The following is an 18,304-nucleotide window of genomic DNA, read 5'->3' as shown; positions in this document are numbered from 1 at the left end:
GGGATGATTAAAACGTCTTGAAATAGAAAACAGTGATGGCTGTACCATCTTGTGACTAAACTAAAATTGAACTGAACCGTACACTTTAAAACGGTGAATTGTACGGCATGTGAATTACATCTCAATTTTTAAAATTATGATTTCTTTTAGATTCAGACCTTTTACATTTAGATTTCTTTTAGGTAAGAAATTAAAACATTTTACAGGTCACTATAAAAGATGTTCTGGTAATGATTACTTTTCATCATGCCAGAAGTACAATAATTTCCCTTATTAACAAAAATTAAGACTCAAAATACTAGACACCAAATAAAAAGTATGTGAGAAGGTTTATGTTGTCAAAATTCCCTTGAAACTTACTCCTACAACATATGCTGTATGCTTGCATATGACAACTCAAGAAAAAAATGTAAATTAATATATGAGATTCATAAATTAAACAGGTTTTATTTTACCCCTACTTTGATTCAAGTTTCCCACCTCATTTAGAATAAATTCAATTTCTTTTTGTGTGTGTGTTAGGAGAAGGCAATGGCACCCCACTCCAGTACTCTTGCCTGGAAAATCCCATGGATGGAGGAGCCTGTTAGGCTGCAGTCCATGGGGTCGCTAAGAGTCGGACACGACTGAGCAACTTCACTTTCAGTTTTCACTTTCATGCATTGGAGAAGGAAATGGCAACCCACTCCAGTGTTCTTGCCTGGAGAATCCCAGGGACGGGGGAGCCTGGTGGGCTGCCGTCTATGGGGTCGCACAGAGTCGGACACGACTGAATCGACTTGGCGGCAGCAGCAGCAGCTGTTCTAGATGTGGGCATACCAGCCCTTCTCTATCACCTCTGGCCTCTGGAATGGCCAATGACGGACAGAGCAGGCCCGCCCGGGCAGGTCACACACCGTTCCCTGGCCCGCCAGTGGCGGCGCTGTCTCCCAGACACTCTGGGCCCATGCGTGAAGCTCTCCTGCAGCGTCCTCCGCCTTCCTGTGTCTAAGAAAAGGAAGAATATCCTTCTGCTCCTCCCTAAATTAAAGCCCATTTCCACGTGACTACTGGAGGTATGAAGTGAGAAATATTAGTCTACATCCCTCGTTACAAAGTCATATAACAGGAGCCCAACATATGTCTGGCTTGCTGACCAGTGCTAGCAGGAGAGCTCCACTTTTTTAGTTTCGGGGTACCCAGAAGTGAGAAAAATTAATTCAAATTATCAAATACTCCCCAGAACACTGTATTCATGTGTGGACCACCTTGCTTTTGTATGTGAAGGCATTTCTACATTTTTATTAGTAATTAGCCTAAATGCTGTTGCTCAAAATACTTTAAAGTTTTCAAAATATAGATTAAAAATACTAACCAAAGGTTTCATAGGATTCTTCATCTTTCTCGTTTTCACCCAGCCTGCTGAGGCTTGAGAGCTGAGAATGATCAGGAAAATCAAATACATCCAGAGGCCTGTGCTTCCGGCCAGCTTTCTGAAAGTGAATGAAGTTCAAAGTCACTGGATTGGCCATAACAAGAACATCACAAAGCCGATCTGCATGGCAAGGACGCTGCTGCTGTCACCGGTGCCTACGGAGCGAGTCTTCGCACTCTTGGGGATCTAAGGCGGGGTTGGGGAACTTTTCTAGAAAGAACCAGGGAGTAAATACAGTTGACCACTGAACAACGCAGGGGCTGGGGTGCCCAGCCTCTACACGGTAGAAAATCCCCGTATGACCCTGGCAGCTGGCTTCCTTATTCGAGGTTCCACCTGCGGGGGTTTCAACCACCTGTGGATAGTGTAGAACCTACTACTGAGAACAGTGCAGGTAGAGTGGATCCTCCCAGCTCAAACCTGTGTTGTTCAAGGGTCCCTTGTACCCAAGACCGTGGACCATGAGGCTCTGTGGCAGCTCAGCCATCGTGGTGTGGAAGCAGACGGGGCCGTGCAGAAAAAGCACAGTCGTGCTGCAATTCAGCCTTATGGATCCTGAAATCTGAACTTCATGTTTTCACATGCCGTGAGATAGTCTTCTTTGATTTTACTTCAGTCATTTAAAAATGTAAAAACCATCCTTAGCTCATAGGGCCACAGCCGGCCACTCCTAAGCCACCAGGGGCTTGCTCCCCAGAAATAGCCACTTAGCCCAAAGTTCCCAGATGTTTTTAGGTCCATGAACCAAGGTAAATTGGAAGTGGACAAACAGGAAATGGCAAGAGTGAACATCCACATTTTAGCAATCAGTGAACTAAAAGGGACTGGAATGGGTGAATTTAATTCAGATGACCATCATATCTACTACTGTGGGCAAGACCCCCTTAGAAGAAATGGAATAGCCCGCAGAGTCAACAAGAGAGTCTGAAATGCAGTACTTGGATGCAATCTCAAAAACGACATTTCCAAGGCAGACCATTCAATATGACAGTAATCCAAGTCTATGCCCCAACCACTAATGCTGAAGAAGCTGAAGTTGGATGGTTCTTTGAAGACCTACAAGGCTTTCTAGAACTAAAATCCAAAAAAGATGTCCTTTTCATCATAGGGAACTGGAATGCAAAAGTAGGAAGTCAAGAGATACGTGGAGTAACAGGCAAGTTTGGCCTTGGAGTACAAAACGAAGCAGGGCAAAGGCTAACAGAGTTTTGCCAAGAGGACACACTGGTCATAGCAAACTCCTTCCAACAACACGGGAGACGACTCTACACGTGGACATCACCAGATGGTCAATATCGAAATTAGATTGATTGAACTCCTTATTGCAAAATTCAGACTTAAATTGAAGAAAGTAGGGAAAACCACTAGACTACTCAGGAATGACTAAAATCAAATCCCTTACGATTATATAGTGAAAGTGACAAATAGAGTCAAGGGATTAGATCTGATAAGAGTGCCTGAAGAACTATGGACGAAAGTTCATAACACTGTACAGGAGTCAATGATCAAGACCACCCCCAAGAAAAAGAAATGCAAAAAGGCAAAATGGTTGTCTGAGGAGGCCTTACAGATAGCTGTGAAAAGAAGAGAAGCTAGAGGCAAAGGAGAAAAGGAAAGATATACTCATCTGAATGCAGAGTTCCAAAGAACAGCAAGGAGAGGTAAGAAAGCCTTCCTCAGCTTTGAGGATACACAGGGGTAAAACTCCTGACTGCAGGAAAGAGACTTACAGGGCAATATACTAATAAGCTCCATGAAGATTGCCCCCTACATCCTCATGAAAGACCACAACACATAGAAAGCTACATTCAGTAGCTCTGGACAATGTGGAGGGAGCCATTAACAGACAAAAAAATTAGTGGAAATTCTGGAGATAGAGTAAGACTCCAAACAAAAACTAGCACTCACAGACCCTCAGTGCAAAACCACCCAAGGGGTGTTTGGGGTTAGAAGGAACATTGAAGGAGAGCTGACGGATCCTCTGGCCTCCCTGAGCAAAAAGGCCCCCAGCCATGTACAGCAGCTGCCTTCCCAAGAAGAGGACAGGAAGCTGGAGAAACCCATCCAAAGAACGGGCGGGCTGCGGTGGGGCTGCAGAGGGACCCCAGGACTTCCCAGGGGAGAAAAGGGCCCCCTCCAAAGCCAGGGGCCTAGGGAAGCAGGGGGAGACACCCCCCCAAGAGAGAGAATCAGGGGCGGGGCACAGAGCAGGGAGAACCCCCAAGGGCTGGGCACCCCCAAGCAGACACTGCCTAAGGCGTTTCATGTGAATCTCTGAGGCCAACTCAACAAGCTGCTGGAAAAGCACATGAAGTGAGCTGAGAGTATTAAAGAAATGCCCCTGCCTTCACACATTTATTTCTAAGGCTCACCCCAGCCTACAGTAAAAATACCATGTGAGTAAAACTACATGGAAGATGATGAGACCATAACTGTGGAAAACTATTAACATGGAGAAATGGCTACGAGTGAAAAAAGCAAAATACAGAACACTGCACAATTTTTAAACGATGCCAATTATCCAAATGAAAATGAAACCTAGGCCCAGAAAAAAAGATTTAAAATGTTAATGTTCTCTCACTTGTACTGGAACGAACACAAGGAAAATGAATATACTTTTCCACTACAAGAAAATAGAGCTTACCAAGTCGACGGAATACTGAGTCTCCCACAAAATGTTATTTTGCATTTTCAATTACGAGCATTATATTAAAATATATAATGATAACTTACATCTTTCATGGAATGTGTTCTGCCTGAATGGTTCTTTGAAAATCTTGCACTAGGAAAGAGCAAACACACACACAAGTTAGTAAATACTTTAAAATAACTGGGGAAACACTAGAACTGGCGATGGAGTCCAAGTATTTTCTTTCCAAGTTACTCTCCTTGTTAGTTGCACTAACAATGTGCATGCGATGAAATTCAGGTAATGGCAAACCCTTTGGAAAGCAGAAGCCACATCTCCCACACATAAATAATTTATAGGCCAAATCATACTACCCACATATAAATAACATAGCTCTGCCCTCAGGGCACAGAGAACTAACCCTGCCATCACCCGTGTCCCTGAAGTCACATCAACAGCCAAGGCTGGCATCCTGCAGAAATGTGCTAGAGGTGCCTCTTCCTTAAGCACCGGACCCCGATGCATCCCGTGCCTGGCTCTCTCACACAGGTGTTCTCATTTAGCTCCTTAACGGTCCTCCAGGTAGAAGTGAATCCCTCCATCCAGAAGCATGTTTGCCCAAAGCCGCAGGTGGCTGGGAAGGAGGGAAGCCTATGATAAAATCTGCTGTCAGTCCACACCCAGAGCTGCCCTCTTCCCTCCCCTTCAGGATCCCTCCAGAGGGCATCAGGATGAAAGGATAAAGTTGCATCTTTAATCAGCTTAAGTAAACCAGATGTCACAACAGAGACCCAAAGAATAAGTGAAAATAAGCGACACGGGAAATACCTCTGCCGGTGACTGTGGGCTGAGTACCCTATGGGCTCCAGCGTGGTGCCAGGGAACAGGACATCCTGCACCACCCTGCACAGACCCTCCACTTTCAAATGAACCTTGCACACACCCGTTAGCAAAGAGCAAAGTCCATTTAGTGTCTGAACGAGTTTTGAGAAGAGTCTGAGAACCTTCTGTACAGCCTTTACCCCACTTCACCCACTGTTCATTTTGTCTCACCGGCTTCCTGTGTGTCTGTGTACAGTAACCTGGGGACACACGTGTGTCTTTTCTAAGAGGGCATTATCCTGTGTAGTCACAGCACAATTTCCAAAGCAAGAAATTTAACACTGACATCATTGTCTAATTTACAGTCCATATCCAAATGTTATCAATTGCCCTGTCATGTCCTTTAAGGTTTTCCCCAGCTTTTTTTAAAATTTGTTTTGCTGTTGTTTCCTTTAAAAATTTTCTTCTTGTTCTAGCATTTTTTTTTAAAGGAAATACAAGGGGACATAAAATTAAGATTTCTTAAAACTTGTGTTTTATCATACGTGCACACTTGTGTATCCATTGTGATGTAAACTATTAATACTGTGAATTACAGTAAAAAGAAAAAGTTGGAAAACTGAGGAGTGGGTCACAAACATCAGGAATCAGAATCACCTGGAAAGCTGTTAAGACTGCTTGGCTCCACCTCCAGAGTGGCTGATTCAATAAACCTGGGATGGCCCCTGATGGACCCTGCATTGTTAACAAGCTCCCGGGGCTGCTAATGCTGCTCAAGACACCACAATTTGAAAAAAACAATCCTTTATTTGATTCTCAGACCCAAAAAAGAAGATGGAGCAGGTATTCGTTTTACAGCCTTTATGATTCTGGGGTTCAGAAAAGTTAACTGACATCAGTGGTCACACAGCCAAGTAACAGGACTAGAAGGCACATCATATAAGGTCTTAACCCACTCTTTCCTGCCTTGTCTTTGCTCAACAATGTGGTCAAGTTTCCTCCTCACCTTAGGCTAGGAGGAAGGTGAGGTTACCAAAAGATAGAAACCTCTGTGATAACACATGGAAAAATTTTGGTGTAGGCATACTACTGCGTTTCCCGGGGAGGGATGAACAAATTTCATGAGTTTCGATCAAAGACAAAAATGCTATATGTGTGTGTACCACGTGGGGAGGGGCGGGGGAGGGAGAGAGAAACCCCCTACTGGCATACCTGATAAAGTTCACCTTTCATAGATCAGCTGGTAAAGAATCTGCCTGCAACCCAGGAGACCCAGGTTCCACTGCTGGTTGGGAAGATCCCCCGGAAAAGGAAATGGCAACCCACTCCAGTATTCTTGTCTGTAGAATCCCATGGACAGAGGAGCCTGGTGGGCTACAGTCCATGGGGTTGCAAGACTCGGACAGGACTTAGCGACCAAACCACCGACACCACTATGTCAGCTGAGTCTCAAGCATCTTATTCCTTCCCAATCCTCTCTGGGAGAGTCTGGTCCTACCCGCTGGCCACAGGAGCCTAGTCTGTTTACTCCACCACCCTGCTTTGTCCTGCTCCAGCCTGTTCCCTACACTGGCTCTCCTGCACCCTCACGCTGCATCTACAAACTGCACCTTCTCCAGCAGCCCTCGCACCGCCCAGGTGGGACTCCTCCGGCCTTGAGGACCAGCCCAGGCCTGCCAAGGACCCTCCAAGCCAGGCCCAGGCAGAGCCCTGGATGTGCTTCAAACACCTCCAGAAACACTTGGCAATGACTCCGAGAAAAATAACGTTTTAGAGAGCAGATAGGCAACGTATTTTAACCTGCATATCTTTTCAGCTTAAAAAAAAAAAACCTTGAACCATCCTGGCTGGAGTCCCCCCCTTTAAAAATAACAAGCGGCAGCCTGGGCTCCCCCGCCGACTTAGTTCAGCTTTACAGTCTGTGGTTTGTGTTACAAAAACAAGCAGGGTCTTGAAAATAAGCATACTGACTCCAGCCCGAGTGTCAATGCTAGTGTTCTTGCTAGAAGGTGAATTCTGGCAAGTAGTAGGTACTCCTTAAGTTACTATTCGTGGGATAGTTTCAGAACACCTGGCGTCTACTTTAGAGCACGTTCATCCGCACAAAGTAAGGGGACGCTAGCCGACGCCTCTCCCCGCGCCAGACACGGCTGTAAGCGGACGCCTTTCAACCTCCCAGCAATTCTGTCACAGTGGGGACGTTAACCCCACTTTACAGAAAGGCCCCGGGCGGTCAGTCGCTCGGACACGGTGCGCAGAGGCAGAGCCAGGGAGCTCGAGAAGCCCAAGCCCGGAGGAAGAGGAAAATAAAGGGGGGGGGAACCCCGGCGGCGCTACGACGGCCCGCAGAACTTACTGCGACAGCCGCGCAGGCCGTGGCCGATCCATTCCAGCCCGCAGCGCTCGGCGCCAACGCAAAAACTCCCGCCAAACCTCGCGCTACTCCCGGCGGCCAATCCGGGCCGAGCATGCAGAAACGCCCCGCCCCCAACCCGTCCCCGGCCCCACCTCCCGGCTCTGTCAGTCTGAGGGCCGGGGCTCCGCCCCATCCTAAAGCGCTAGAGAAAATACAGCCTGGAATATGCGAGAACAGAGCTGGAGTCCACGCCTTACAACTAGTTGCTGACGGTCCCCGCCCCCTCGAGACGCTAAATCCTTACCTGGTTTTTCTGCCTACCCGTCCGCCATGCAAGTTTTCCGCCAGGGCCCGCCCCCGGGTTGGGGAAGGAGGAGCCACTGCCGTAAAGCTACCTAAGCGCGAGCTCGCCGCCGAGGGGCGAATCCAAACCCGGTGTCCTCTCGCCGGGTGCTTAGGCGCCTGCGCAGTTGTCTGGTGTCGTGCATTGAAAATTGACAGGATTAGGCTTTCAGTACCGCTGGTACTGAATCAGCTGTGTGAGCTTGGCTTATTATTTTATTTCTACCCCAGTGTTTTTATTCGTAAACGGGGAGGACCCCTTCTAATATGCTCTGATTCTCTGCTTTCTCTTTAAAAACGTATAATCCTGCAAAAGAATGATGTTGGACTTTTTATCACACCATAAATAAAAATGAACTTAAATGGGTCAAAGACCTAACTGTAAGAGCTGAAACTCGTAGAAGAAAACACAGGGTAAAGGCTTCATGACATTGGATCTGGCTATGATTTCTTGGATGTGACGCCAAAACCACAGTTTGGGATGATGAAAAAGTTCTGGAAATGAATAATAGTGGGTGGCTGCCTAACTGTGAATCACTTAAGTAGGGCTACTAGATTGTACAGTTAAAAATGGTTAAAATGCTAAGCTTTGTCATGTACATTTAACCACAATAAAAAATTACATTTCATGCATACACAAGAATATAGCACATATAATATACAAATAAAAATGGCCACTTGGGAGTTCCTTGGTGTCTTACTGGTTAGAACTCAGCACTTTCAATGCAGAGGCCCAGGCTCCATCCCTGGTTGAAGAACCATCCAGCATGCCTCACAGTACAGCCAAAATACTAAAATAAGTAAATAAACACAAATTAAGAAAGAAAGAAAATGGTTGAAACTTAAAAGCTTTAACAACAACAAAAAAAGAGCATCCGTGTGCTCACCAGTGGATTAGGAAATTAATAAGTCATTTCCTTCCAAGGATAACCACTGTTCTGATTTTGTATTTCTCATTTCCATGTTTTTTCTACCATGCTGCTGCTGCTGCTGCTAAGTCGCTTCAGTCGTGTCCGACTCTGTGCAACCCCATAGACGGCAGCTCACCAGGCTCCCCCATCCCTGGGATTCTCCAGGCAAGAACACTGGAGTGGGTTGCCATTTCCTTCTCCAATGCATGAAAGTGAAAAGTGAAGGTGAAGTCGCTCAGTCATGCCCGACTCTTAGCGACCCCATGGACTGCAAGCCTACCAGGCTCCTTTGTCCACGGTATTTTCCAGGCAAGAGTACTGGAGTGGGGTGCCATCGCCTTCTCCGTTTCTACCTTGATACATCCCTAAATGATGTATTAATTATTGTATGTTTTAAACTTTATATAAATGATATTTAGTATGTATTTTGGAAGTGCTCTTTCTTACTCAAAGCTTTGATTTTTGGGTTTATCCACATTGATGCAGGCAGCTGTCATTCATTCATTTTCATTGTCTTTGGAAAGTATTAAGTATATCACATTTTACTAATCCATTCTTCTGTGTATGGAAACATCAGTTGTTTTCAGTCTTTGCTGTTGCTAAAAATGCCACACTAAACATTCCTGCAAAACGCTTACTCCAAACCTAAGTGTATTGCAGTCAAAAACCTAAGAGACAAAGATAGATTCAGTAGTAGTATTATTGCCTCAAGGGATAAAGACATTTTCAGCTTTAGATAACAATGCCAATTTTTACTCTCTCTCAAAAACCTAAGAGACAAGAATAGATTCAGTAGTAGTATTATTGCTTCAAGGGATAAAGACATTTTCAGCTTTACATAACAATGCCAATTTTCACTCTCTCTCTCTCTCACTCTCTCTCCTGCTATCTTCTAAATAAAATAAAGCTGTAACACTGATTTGCCTAAGAACTATAACATGGTTTGTCCAAGACCTGAGAGCTGTGACACGCCGAGGGCTTTAATGTCCGTCGCTCCAAATCTTTGTTGTGACGAGACAAAGAACCGAGGAACATACACTCGCGTGACATCTATGGTGCCGTGACTCGGGTTTAACCTGGCTGAAAGAACCTCCGCGCAGAAGAGGCCAAGCACAGCAGGAGCCCAACTCAGCAAAGCTCCTGGGCTAGAAGCAGAAGGCAAAGAAACCCAGAGCAGGGAAAGGCCCATCGTGCTGGAAACTGGGACAGCGAAAAACGAACTCAGCAGAAAGCTCACGCAGCCCAGTCTCAGATTCCAGAAGACCTCCGGTTAAGGTAAGAGGTCCTCGCTCCTATGGCTGGAGGGACCTTTACAATCTCTCGTTTCTTGTTTCCTCGAACCTCCCGCGAACAGGCAGGCGGCAGGGGCACAACTGAGGGAGTCTGGAGAGGCTACTCCTCAGCATGTCCCAAAGGCACTATCTGCTGAGCCCCAGTAGCTGTTACCCAAGCCGGTGGGGGTTCTTCCGTCCTTTCTCTTCTCTGTGCCAAAGATCAGACCAATGAAACTGTGGGCACCGGTCAGATATTTAGCAAATTTTCCGGTGGGCTATGGAGGGGATTCCTTGGCACGTTTTTCCCACTGCTTTTTCTTCCTGTCCTTCAGCTCTCTCCCGGGACTCAAGCCCAGCCAAAACTAATGAAACTCAGGCTCTGATGTCTCATTGCAAAAATTCATTGAGAGACAAAGAGGTGGATTGGTTAGGATCCAGAGAGAACCACTCTTCAGAGTGTGAACCATTGCCGAGGGCAAGGGCTGGGGCCTGGGATTAGGTCTGGCTAGGTTTTAAATCCCATGGACGGAAGAGCTTGGTAGGCTGCAGTCCATGGGGTCGCTAGGAGTCAGACACGACTGAGCGACTTCACTTTCACTTTTCACTTTCACGCACTGGAGAAGGAAATGGCAAGCCACTCCAGTGTTCTTGCCTGGAGAATCCCAGGGACGGTGGGGCCTGGTGGGTTGCCGTCTATGGGGTTGCACAGAGTCGGACATGGCTGAAGTGACTTAGCAGCAGCAGCAGCAGCCAATTTTTACACATTGTTTTGTTGACTATATAATTTACACCCCCATCAGCAATATGTAAAAGTGCCCTTCACTCCACATACTTGTCAATATTTAGAATTTTCAGGATTTAAACATTTTTCTTGAGTAGCAAGTTGAAATGGTATCCTCTTGTGTTCTTGATTTACATTTCCCTTAAGTTGGTCGTCTTTTCTTTGTTTACAGGTCCTTCCTGATTCCTCTTCAGTGAAACACCTATTTACCCCACTTAGGAATCATTTGGGCAATTGCCACAGAAGAATAAATCATCTTTGTGGTTTTGAAGGTAGTTCCCCGCTGATGCATAGAAATAGGGTTCCTAGAATCACTGGAAGCTGTTAACCCATAAGAATGTGGAAAGCTAGCTCAATTTCCCAGGAAAGGGGTTACAGTCAAACCTTTTGCAGTTATGGAGCTGAAAACCACCCAAGTGTTACAATAAGAAGAGGCTCAGTGCTCTGGGTGGAGATAAAAACTCAACCCAAGTAGGTTTAAATGCTAAAAGAATTTATGAGCTCATGTCACTGAAAAGTCCAGTGGCAAGATGGCTGCAAGATGGCTCACTTTGACCTACAGGTTGGAGAAGCCCCCAGGGCTCTGAATCTATTTCCTTGCCCTTCTGGAGCCTGAGATTTTCCCCCAGCCTGGGTGCTGTCACCATCATCGCCTGGATTTAGTGAGCATTTACTATGATCCAGGCATCGTTCTAAGTGTTCTAGCGTCTATGAACACATTTCATCTTCTCAATAACCCTCTGTGACAGGCACCAGAACCTCACCCTGCACGTGAGGAGACTAAGGAGCAGCCCACAGGGAGGAAGTGACTGTGGTTGTGCTAGATCTGAGGACTCTGTCCGGGAGCCTGCACCCAGCAGCTTTTCCATGTTTCACATTGGAATTCCATCTTTCAGAGAAAGCCGCTATGTCCCAGCAATCTCAGAAAAAGATGTACTCTAATTTTACCAGCGTGTATCATGTACCCACCTGTATTAGTCAGAGTTCCAGAGAGAAAGAACCAATAGGATGTGCACTGGGGTTGTGAAGAAGTAAGGACAGGGTGGGGTGGGGCAGGGTGTTGACAGGACTGGAAACAGGAGCCAGCAGGTCTGGAGCCCCAGGGAGGAACCTGGAGCCACATGAGGAAGCTCAGAGGTGCTGCAGAGCGCCTACGGCCCGATCATTGAGCTATGTAATATACTTTCATGTTTGGAGAATTAAAGAAAAAACAAAAACTGTTGCTTCTCTGATATAAATACAGAAAATAAAGAACTACAAAACATTCTGGATCCTTGGGATAAACAGAATGGTTAGGTATGGACACTTCTCTGCAGAAATATATCTTCCTTGTGGAGTAGGTTGATCTCTATATTAGTTCTATCAGTTCAGTTCAGTTCAGTTCAGGTGCTTAGTCGTGTCTGACTCTTTGCAACCCCATGGACTGCAGCACACCAGGCCTCCCTGTCCATCACCAACTCCTAGAGTTTACTCAAACTCATGTCCATCGAGTCGGTGATGCCATCCAACCATCTCATCCTTCATCGTACCCTTTTCCTCCCACCTTCAATCTTTCGCAGAATCAGGGTCTTTTCAAATGAGTCAGCTCTTCGCATCAGGTGGCCAAAGTATTGGAGTTTCAACTTCAACATCAGTCCTTCCAATGAATACTCAGGACTGATTTCCTTTAGGATGGACTGGTTGGATCTCCTTGATCCCTCCTTGAGGGTCCAAGGGACCCTCAAGAGTCTTCTCCAACACCACAGTTCAAAAGCATCGATTCTTTGGTGCTCAGCTTTCTTTATAGTCCAACTCTCACATCCATACATCACTACGGGAAAAACCATAGCTTTGACTAGATGGACCTTTGTCGGCAAAGTAATGTCTCTGCTTTTTAATATGTGTCTAGGTTGGTCATGGCTTTTCTTCCAAGGAGCAAGTGTCTTTTTATTTCAAGGCTGCAGTCACCATCTGCAGTGATTTGAGAGCCCCCCAAAATAAAGTCTGTCACCATTTCCACTGTTTCCCCATCTATTTCCCATGAAGTGGTGGGACCGGATGCCATGATCTTAGTTTTCTGAATGTTGAGTTTTATATCCTGGAATTATTAGCTTGATGTTTAAGTAAAGTATAAATGAGAATATTATTATTTATCTTATAGGATTATCATAAAGATAAGAGAGAAAGAATTTGGAGGTCAAAGCATCTGCAATGCTGGAGACCCGGGTTCTATCCCTGGGTGGGGAAGATGCCCTGGAGGAGGAAATGGCAACCCACTCCAGTACTCTTGCCTGGAAAATCCCATGGACAGAGGAGCCTGGCAGGCTACAGTCCATGCGGTTGCAGAGTCAGACACGACTGAGCAACTTTACTAGACAGATAGAGCCTGGCAGGCTACAGTCCATGGGGTCGCAAAAGAATCGGACACGACTTAGTGACAAAACAAGACAGAAGAAGGGCTTAACCACTTCTCACTGAGCCTCTCTGCTCTTAGTTGTTGGTAGCGCCTTCCGATGAATGTGCTGTTCTGCACTATGTCCACGAGAGGGCAGCAGAGGAACGGGACTGGAGACTGGAAAACAAATAACCGGAGATCAGAGCTACTTCCTTATGTTCACTGTCAATAATGTTTACAGTTGATTAAAAGTCAGTTCAAGATTGATAAGGCTAGCCATCTTAACTGCCACTGCTCAACTCATTTTCTCCTTCATGTGCATGATGCTCTTCCATAATGTATCAAAGCCATTCCAGTAAGTTTCCCTTAAGGCAAAGAGGATGATTTTCTGTTGTGGAAAAGAAAATCAGTTACTTCCTAAACTTTCCAACTTTCTTTTTTAACTTCTTACGCACCTGTGAGTTATTGGGTATGCACGAGAATAACCCACTGAGCCTGGTAATTCTCAACAGGAAGAAACTAAAGTAGTTACCTATTTCAAACAGACCAACGGTTTGACACTGCAGAAAGAATCATCCCAGGAGGGTGAGAGGCGGGGCCAGGAGGAAGGAGACCTCCCCTTGGATGCCCCCTCTTTCAGAAAAAAGGCGAAATAAAAATTCAGAAAGGTAGGACTATTCGGTACCATTTACTAAGTCAGAGGGCAGAAAGATTTTTCCATCAGAGCAAACAGCAATGACATTGGTTCCCTCCCTCCCAGGTCACGTGCTTTCCAACACCATCCTGGCTCGGATACCCAGCTACTAAACTTGTTTGTTCTGTAACTAATGTTCTACTTTTTCCAGACCTAACTGGCACTTCTCTTATCCAAGCTGAGATCACAGGGCTAAATAGGTTGGGTCACTACCTCCAGACGATGCTTTGTCACGTGTTTCAGATTCCGTTCCCAGCTCCCCGCAGGACTCAGACTGTGGTGTAGGAACCCAGGCAGGAGCATTCTAGCAAAATCCAGGATTTCACTCTCACTGAGGAAAACCAACTTCCAACCTGCAGAGGGAATAACTGTATGACTCAGACTTGTACAAGGACCAGAGGAGTTCAAACAGCTGAGAAAGAGCAAAGGAAATGGAAAGACACCCCAAAGAAAACGATTTTCTTAAGGCAAGAAGGGACATAAAATTTCTACACGAGAAATTCGTCTCCATGATTCACTCTCAAGCTCTGGTCAGAAAAGAACTTTCTGGAAAAAGTTTTCATCCTGGTAATGAGCTTGCTTACTTCCCAGAAGGAATCAAGCTCTCACTTACCCCTGGGCCTTTGCACGTGCACCCTCCCTAGAGCACTCTCTTACCCTGCCTGGCTGGCTCCTGTGCTTTATTGCAGTGAGACCATAGAAATCGCTTCCTCTAGGAAGCCTTCTCTGATTCTCCAAGTCCAGGACAAGCAGGGTCCTCTCCTCAGGGACCCTTTCTGCTTAGCTGAGAAGGGAAAAGTGGATGAGCCAGGGACCTTCAGACAAGCTCAGGTCACCTGCCTCTAACCCCAAGTGACCCAGAGACCATCTTCCTGGAACCTTCTGTAGCAAGAAACAGCTCCCCCACCCCACTCTCTGGCTGTTGCCGTGTGCAGGTCACTCACCCCTTTGACTTTGTGCCTTAACAGAAAAAGATTATCTCCTTACCCCTCCACCTCACACCATTGCCAGACCACAAATATGCTCAGTAATCTGTCTCCTGGACTTGGAGAATCAGAGAAGGCTTCCTAGAGGAAGCAGCTTCTATGGTCTCACTGCAATAAAGGACAGGAGCCAGCCAGGCAGCGTAAGAGAGTGCTCTAGAGAGGGTGCCTGTGCAAAGGCCCAGGGGTAAGTGAGAGCCTGATTCCTTCTGGGAGCTAGAATAAGCCCCATGTGGCTGGAGGAGAGTTGGGGAGGTGGCAAGGGATGAGGCTGGGGAGACAGGCAGGAGCCCTGCAGTTCCTTGCTCCTCAAAGTATAACGCACAGGCCCGCAGCACTGGCTTCAGCTGGAAGGTTATTAGAAGTGAAGAATTTCAGGCCTGATTCCAGATTTATTGAATCAGAATCCACATTTTAAGATCCCCTGGGGATCTGCTGTACAATCAGGCTTGTGAAGCCTTCCTCTAAGTACATTCAGCAGTTCCAACTTGTGAGCAATAGGAAACCTGGGCATGATTGAGCAGGGGAATCACGTGACTAAGACTTGGGATTTGGAGAAGTCATTCTTGCTGCAAAGTGGAGGGAAAGGGGCTGAGTTAGTAGAGATCAATGTAGGAGATAAGGACGTCAAATAAGAGGATGGTACATGGTCAGGGCAAGAGATGGTGCTCTTGGGCGGTGGGACTAAGGGAATGCGGGAAGGGGACGGATTTGATGGCCCACAGGGTTAGCAGCAGCAATCCTGGTGCCTGAGCCACCTGTGGCTGCCCTGGAGTTTCTCCCAGATGGCAGAGCCTAGAGACAGCTCCGCCTGGGCAGGGCAGGGAGCTGGCAGGAACCAGTATCAGTGGGTGTGGGAAAGCAAGAGACTCAAGAACAAGAGTCCCTCTGGACCTGCGCTCGCTGCCTAAAGCAGAGTGTGAGCCGACTGGTTCCCCACACCCTCCGGGTGGAGCAGGGACCTTGTAGCTGGCAAGGACGGTTTCTATTAGATAAATGTGACATCCACAACCATCCCCTCCCTAAAAGATCTCCACAAAAGAGAGTGGCTAGGAACTTACATGCAAAATATATTTGTGAAAAGAATGCTGCTTCCGGGCAAAGAACAAATCCCTTTGCACCTGAAGAACGGTGCTGGGGGAGCAGAATTTACCTGGCGAGACTGCCACCATCCAAGGAAATCAGCAGCGAAGGAGTGAGAAGTCAAAATGAAAATGCTAGACTTCTTTTTATGCCAGATGTATGGATGAATAAGTCAGGCTGGCGAGTTTTCCAGTTCCTCACGCTGGGTGAAGGGGTGAGATCAAGATGAACACAGAGTTGAGCATCACTCAAGGTTACAGGGGTGAGAGGGCAGCTGGCTGCAGGGATTGGGGGGTTGATTACTCAGCTAAGGGAGGACACAGAGGAGCTATCTCTGTGCTGTGAGCCACAGGAGAGTCCCCTTTAGCCACACTCACAGCCACGGCCACCACCTTCCATAGTAACTGCGGAGAGGGTGGAGACTGTGGGGGCAAGAGGGATGCTCTGGGCCTGATCATCCAACAGACCCATGGCCTCCCTTCTCACGGTGCTCCCTTCAGTCCTCTGTCCACTGCTCTGCCCAGTGGCTGGGGGTGGGCTGGCAGCTTCTCTTCCGCTGTGAAAAGCAGCCATCACTGGGAATAAGGATAAAACACGACAAGCAGAGTCCAGAGTCCCTGGCATTTACCCGATTCCTCCGGGTGGCTTGACTCAAACTGCAGTGGAGACTGTAGCTGGCCCTGGTTGCCTAATTAAAAAAAAAACAACAAAACAAAAAACTCATCCAACACAGCAGTGGGGCCTTTGGGATGCTCAAGACACTCACCAGGCATCATACCATGCAGGGGGGAGGGACAGAAGGGAGGTGGTCCAGACACGGAGAGACCTTGGAGTCAGAAAATCCAGCTCAGTCACTTACTAGGACCAGTTGGCTGATCTCTCCAAGCCTCGCGTTTCTCATCCATAACAAGGACATAATACTTAAACGAAAGAAAAAGAACTATTCAGATAGGAGCTCCTTAATTTTTCTAGGTCAATCACCATGGATCTACCTATATCTACCCCACGTTCTCTAGTCCCCTTCCTATTACAATAGAAGCCGCATCCTACAATAGAAATGCCCCATTGATGGGCGATCTCTGCAGTTGACTGCGGCTCTAACCTGCCCCGTCTCAGGACAGCTGTCCCCCTTGTTCCGGATTCATCACTTTCTGGGTTGGTGGGTCATTGTCACCACTGTATCTCTCATCTTCAAAACCCCCACCACCAGCAACAAAAAAAAAGCAAGACTCTCTACTTCCCTGCCGTTCTCCAGTTACCATCCCTCTACTCATGGGACAAAACTTCAAGACAGAGCCGGCCACCCTGTGTCCTGACTCCCTAGGACTCAGGAACTCGCTCCAGCAGGCTTCTGGCCTCCTTGCTCTGCCGGACACTCACTGCCAAGTTTGCCGCCATTGCCAAATCCAGCTCCTCCGTCCCCACCCTATTCCCTGATGCAACAGCAGGCTGTCATATCGACCGCCTCCCTCCCCTCCTGACACTCTCTGGGCTTCAGGGACACAGTGCTCTTCCTCCCGGCAGGTGACTCTCCACCCCCGTGGCTGCCCCTTTTCTCAGTGCCCCCAACCGTGGAGGTCCCCTGGGGCTCTGCTTGGGACCTGCTCCACTTCCTTCCAGGTTTCCACTTCCCCAGGCTGCATTTTCTGTGCTGTTAACTTTGCAATCTGTCATCTCCTGAGCAGTCTTCTGAGTGGCAGATGATATCTATCTTTTGAGTTGTCCAGCAGGAACTTGAGATGGAAACCGGCCCCACCCAGCCTCTCAAGTCCTTTCTCCAGGGTCTTCCCATCCCAGTAAGTATGGCTCCACCATCCACCGCAGCACTCACCCCCGAGCCCACCCTCTTCCCAATTCCATCTATCTTTTGAGTTGTCCAGCAGGAACTTGAGATGGAAACCGGCCCCACCTGGCCTCTCAAGTCCTTTCTCCAGGGTCTTCCCACTCCAGTAAATACAGCTCCACCATCTACCGCAGGGCTCACTCCTGAGCCCACCCTCTTCCCAATTCCCCAAGCACAGTGGTTCGGCCACCAATGGCTTTTAAATTGACTGTCTTCTGTCTCCACCGCCACCAACCTGGTTCAGGCTGCCTCACTTACAGGTTAGCCTGTCCTCACCCTCACTCGGCCTCTCCTCTGACCCCTCTGCACCTGGCTGGAGGGGTCATTCAGGGAACGTCACTCCTTGCCTCAGAAGCCTTTACTGGTTTAAAAACCCCGGATTCCTTTCTGGGCTGCAGGGCCTGGTAACCGGTCCTCACGCTTCTCTAACTTCTCTCAGTCGCACTCTTCCCCGCGCTTATGATGCTGCAGCCACGCCAGCTTCCTTTTAGTGCCTGGACTGGAGCCAGCTGGCTCCCACCTGAGGGCCTTTGCACACGCTGCTTCTATTTGAAAACTCTTTCTCCAAAACTTTGCAGGGTTCCTCCTCCATCTTCAGGTTATCACCCCAAGTGTCACGTCCTCAAAGAGACCTTCTCTGGACACAACACTGAAGACAGGCCCTGGTGGTCCCCTCACCGAGACTCCACCTGTTGTCTTCAAAGCCCCCATCGTGATCTGAAGTTGTCCACTCACTTGTCTGCTTGCCGTCTGTCTTTCTCGGCAGAGAGTTACAGGGCAAGGATCCCGTGTGCTGTA

At 47.5% G+C, this 18,304-nt stretch overlaps 1 protein-coding gene across 3 annotated transcripts in view; it reads right to left on the bottom strand.

The window, feature by feature from the left end:
- CENPU (centromere protein U) overlaps positions 1–7,292 on the bottom strand; it is a 45,763-nt gene extending 38,471 nt beyond the window's left edge. The window contains exons 1-4 of one of the 3 annotated variants that reach the window (XM_070364074.1): positions 7,222–7,258; positions 4,465–4,694; positions 4,148–4,196; positions 1,355–1,472 (exon numbers count right to left, since the gene is read on the bottom strand). In XM_070364074.1, coding sequence (XP_070220175.1) covers positions 1,355–1,472; positions 4,148–4,196; positions 4,465–4,568 — 271 coding nt within the window. In that variant the 5' untranslated portion in view covers positions 4,569–4,694; positions 7,222–7,258. Of the gene's footprint in view, positions 1–1,354; positions 1,473–4,147; positions 4,197–4,464; positions 4,695–6,077; positions 6,282–7,221 lie in introns of those variants that run through there. The other 2 variants (XM_070364075.1, XM_005906553.2) reach the window with 2 other exon arrangements.
- Positions 7,293–18,304: the final 11,012 nt, after the last annotated feature.

This window comes from Bos mutus, chromosome 27 (assembly GCF_027580195.1).
Source record: "Bos mutus isolate GX-2022 chromosome 27, NWIPB_WYAK_1.1, whole genome shotgun sequence".
Taxonomy (NCBI): domain Eukaryota; kingdom Metazoa; phylum Chordata; class Mammalia; order Artiodactyla; family Bovidae; genus Bos; species Bos mutus.
This window is presented reverse-complemented; position numbering and strand designations above follow the sequence as displayed.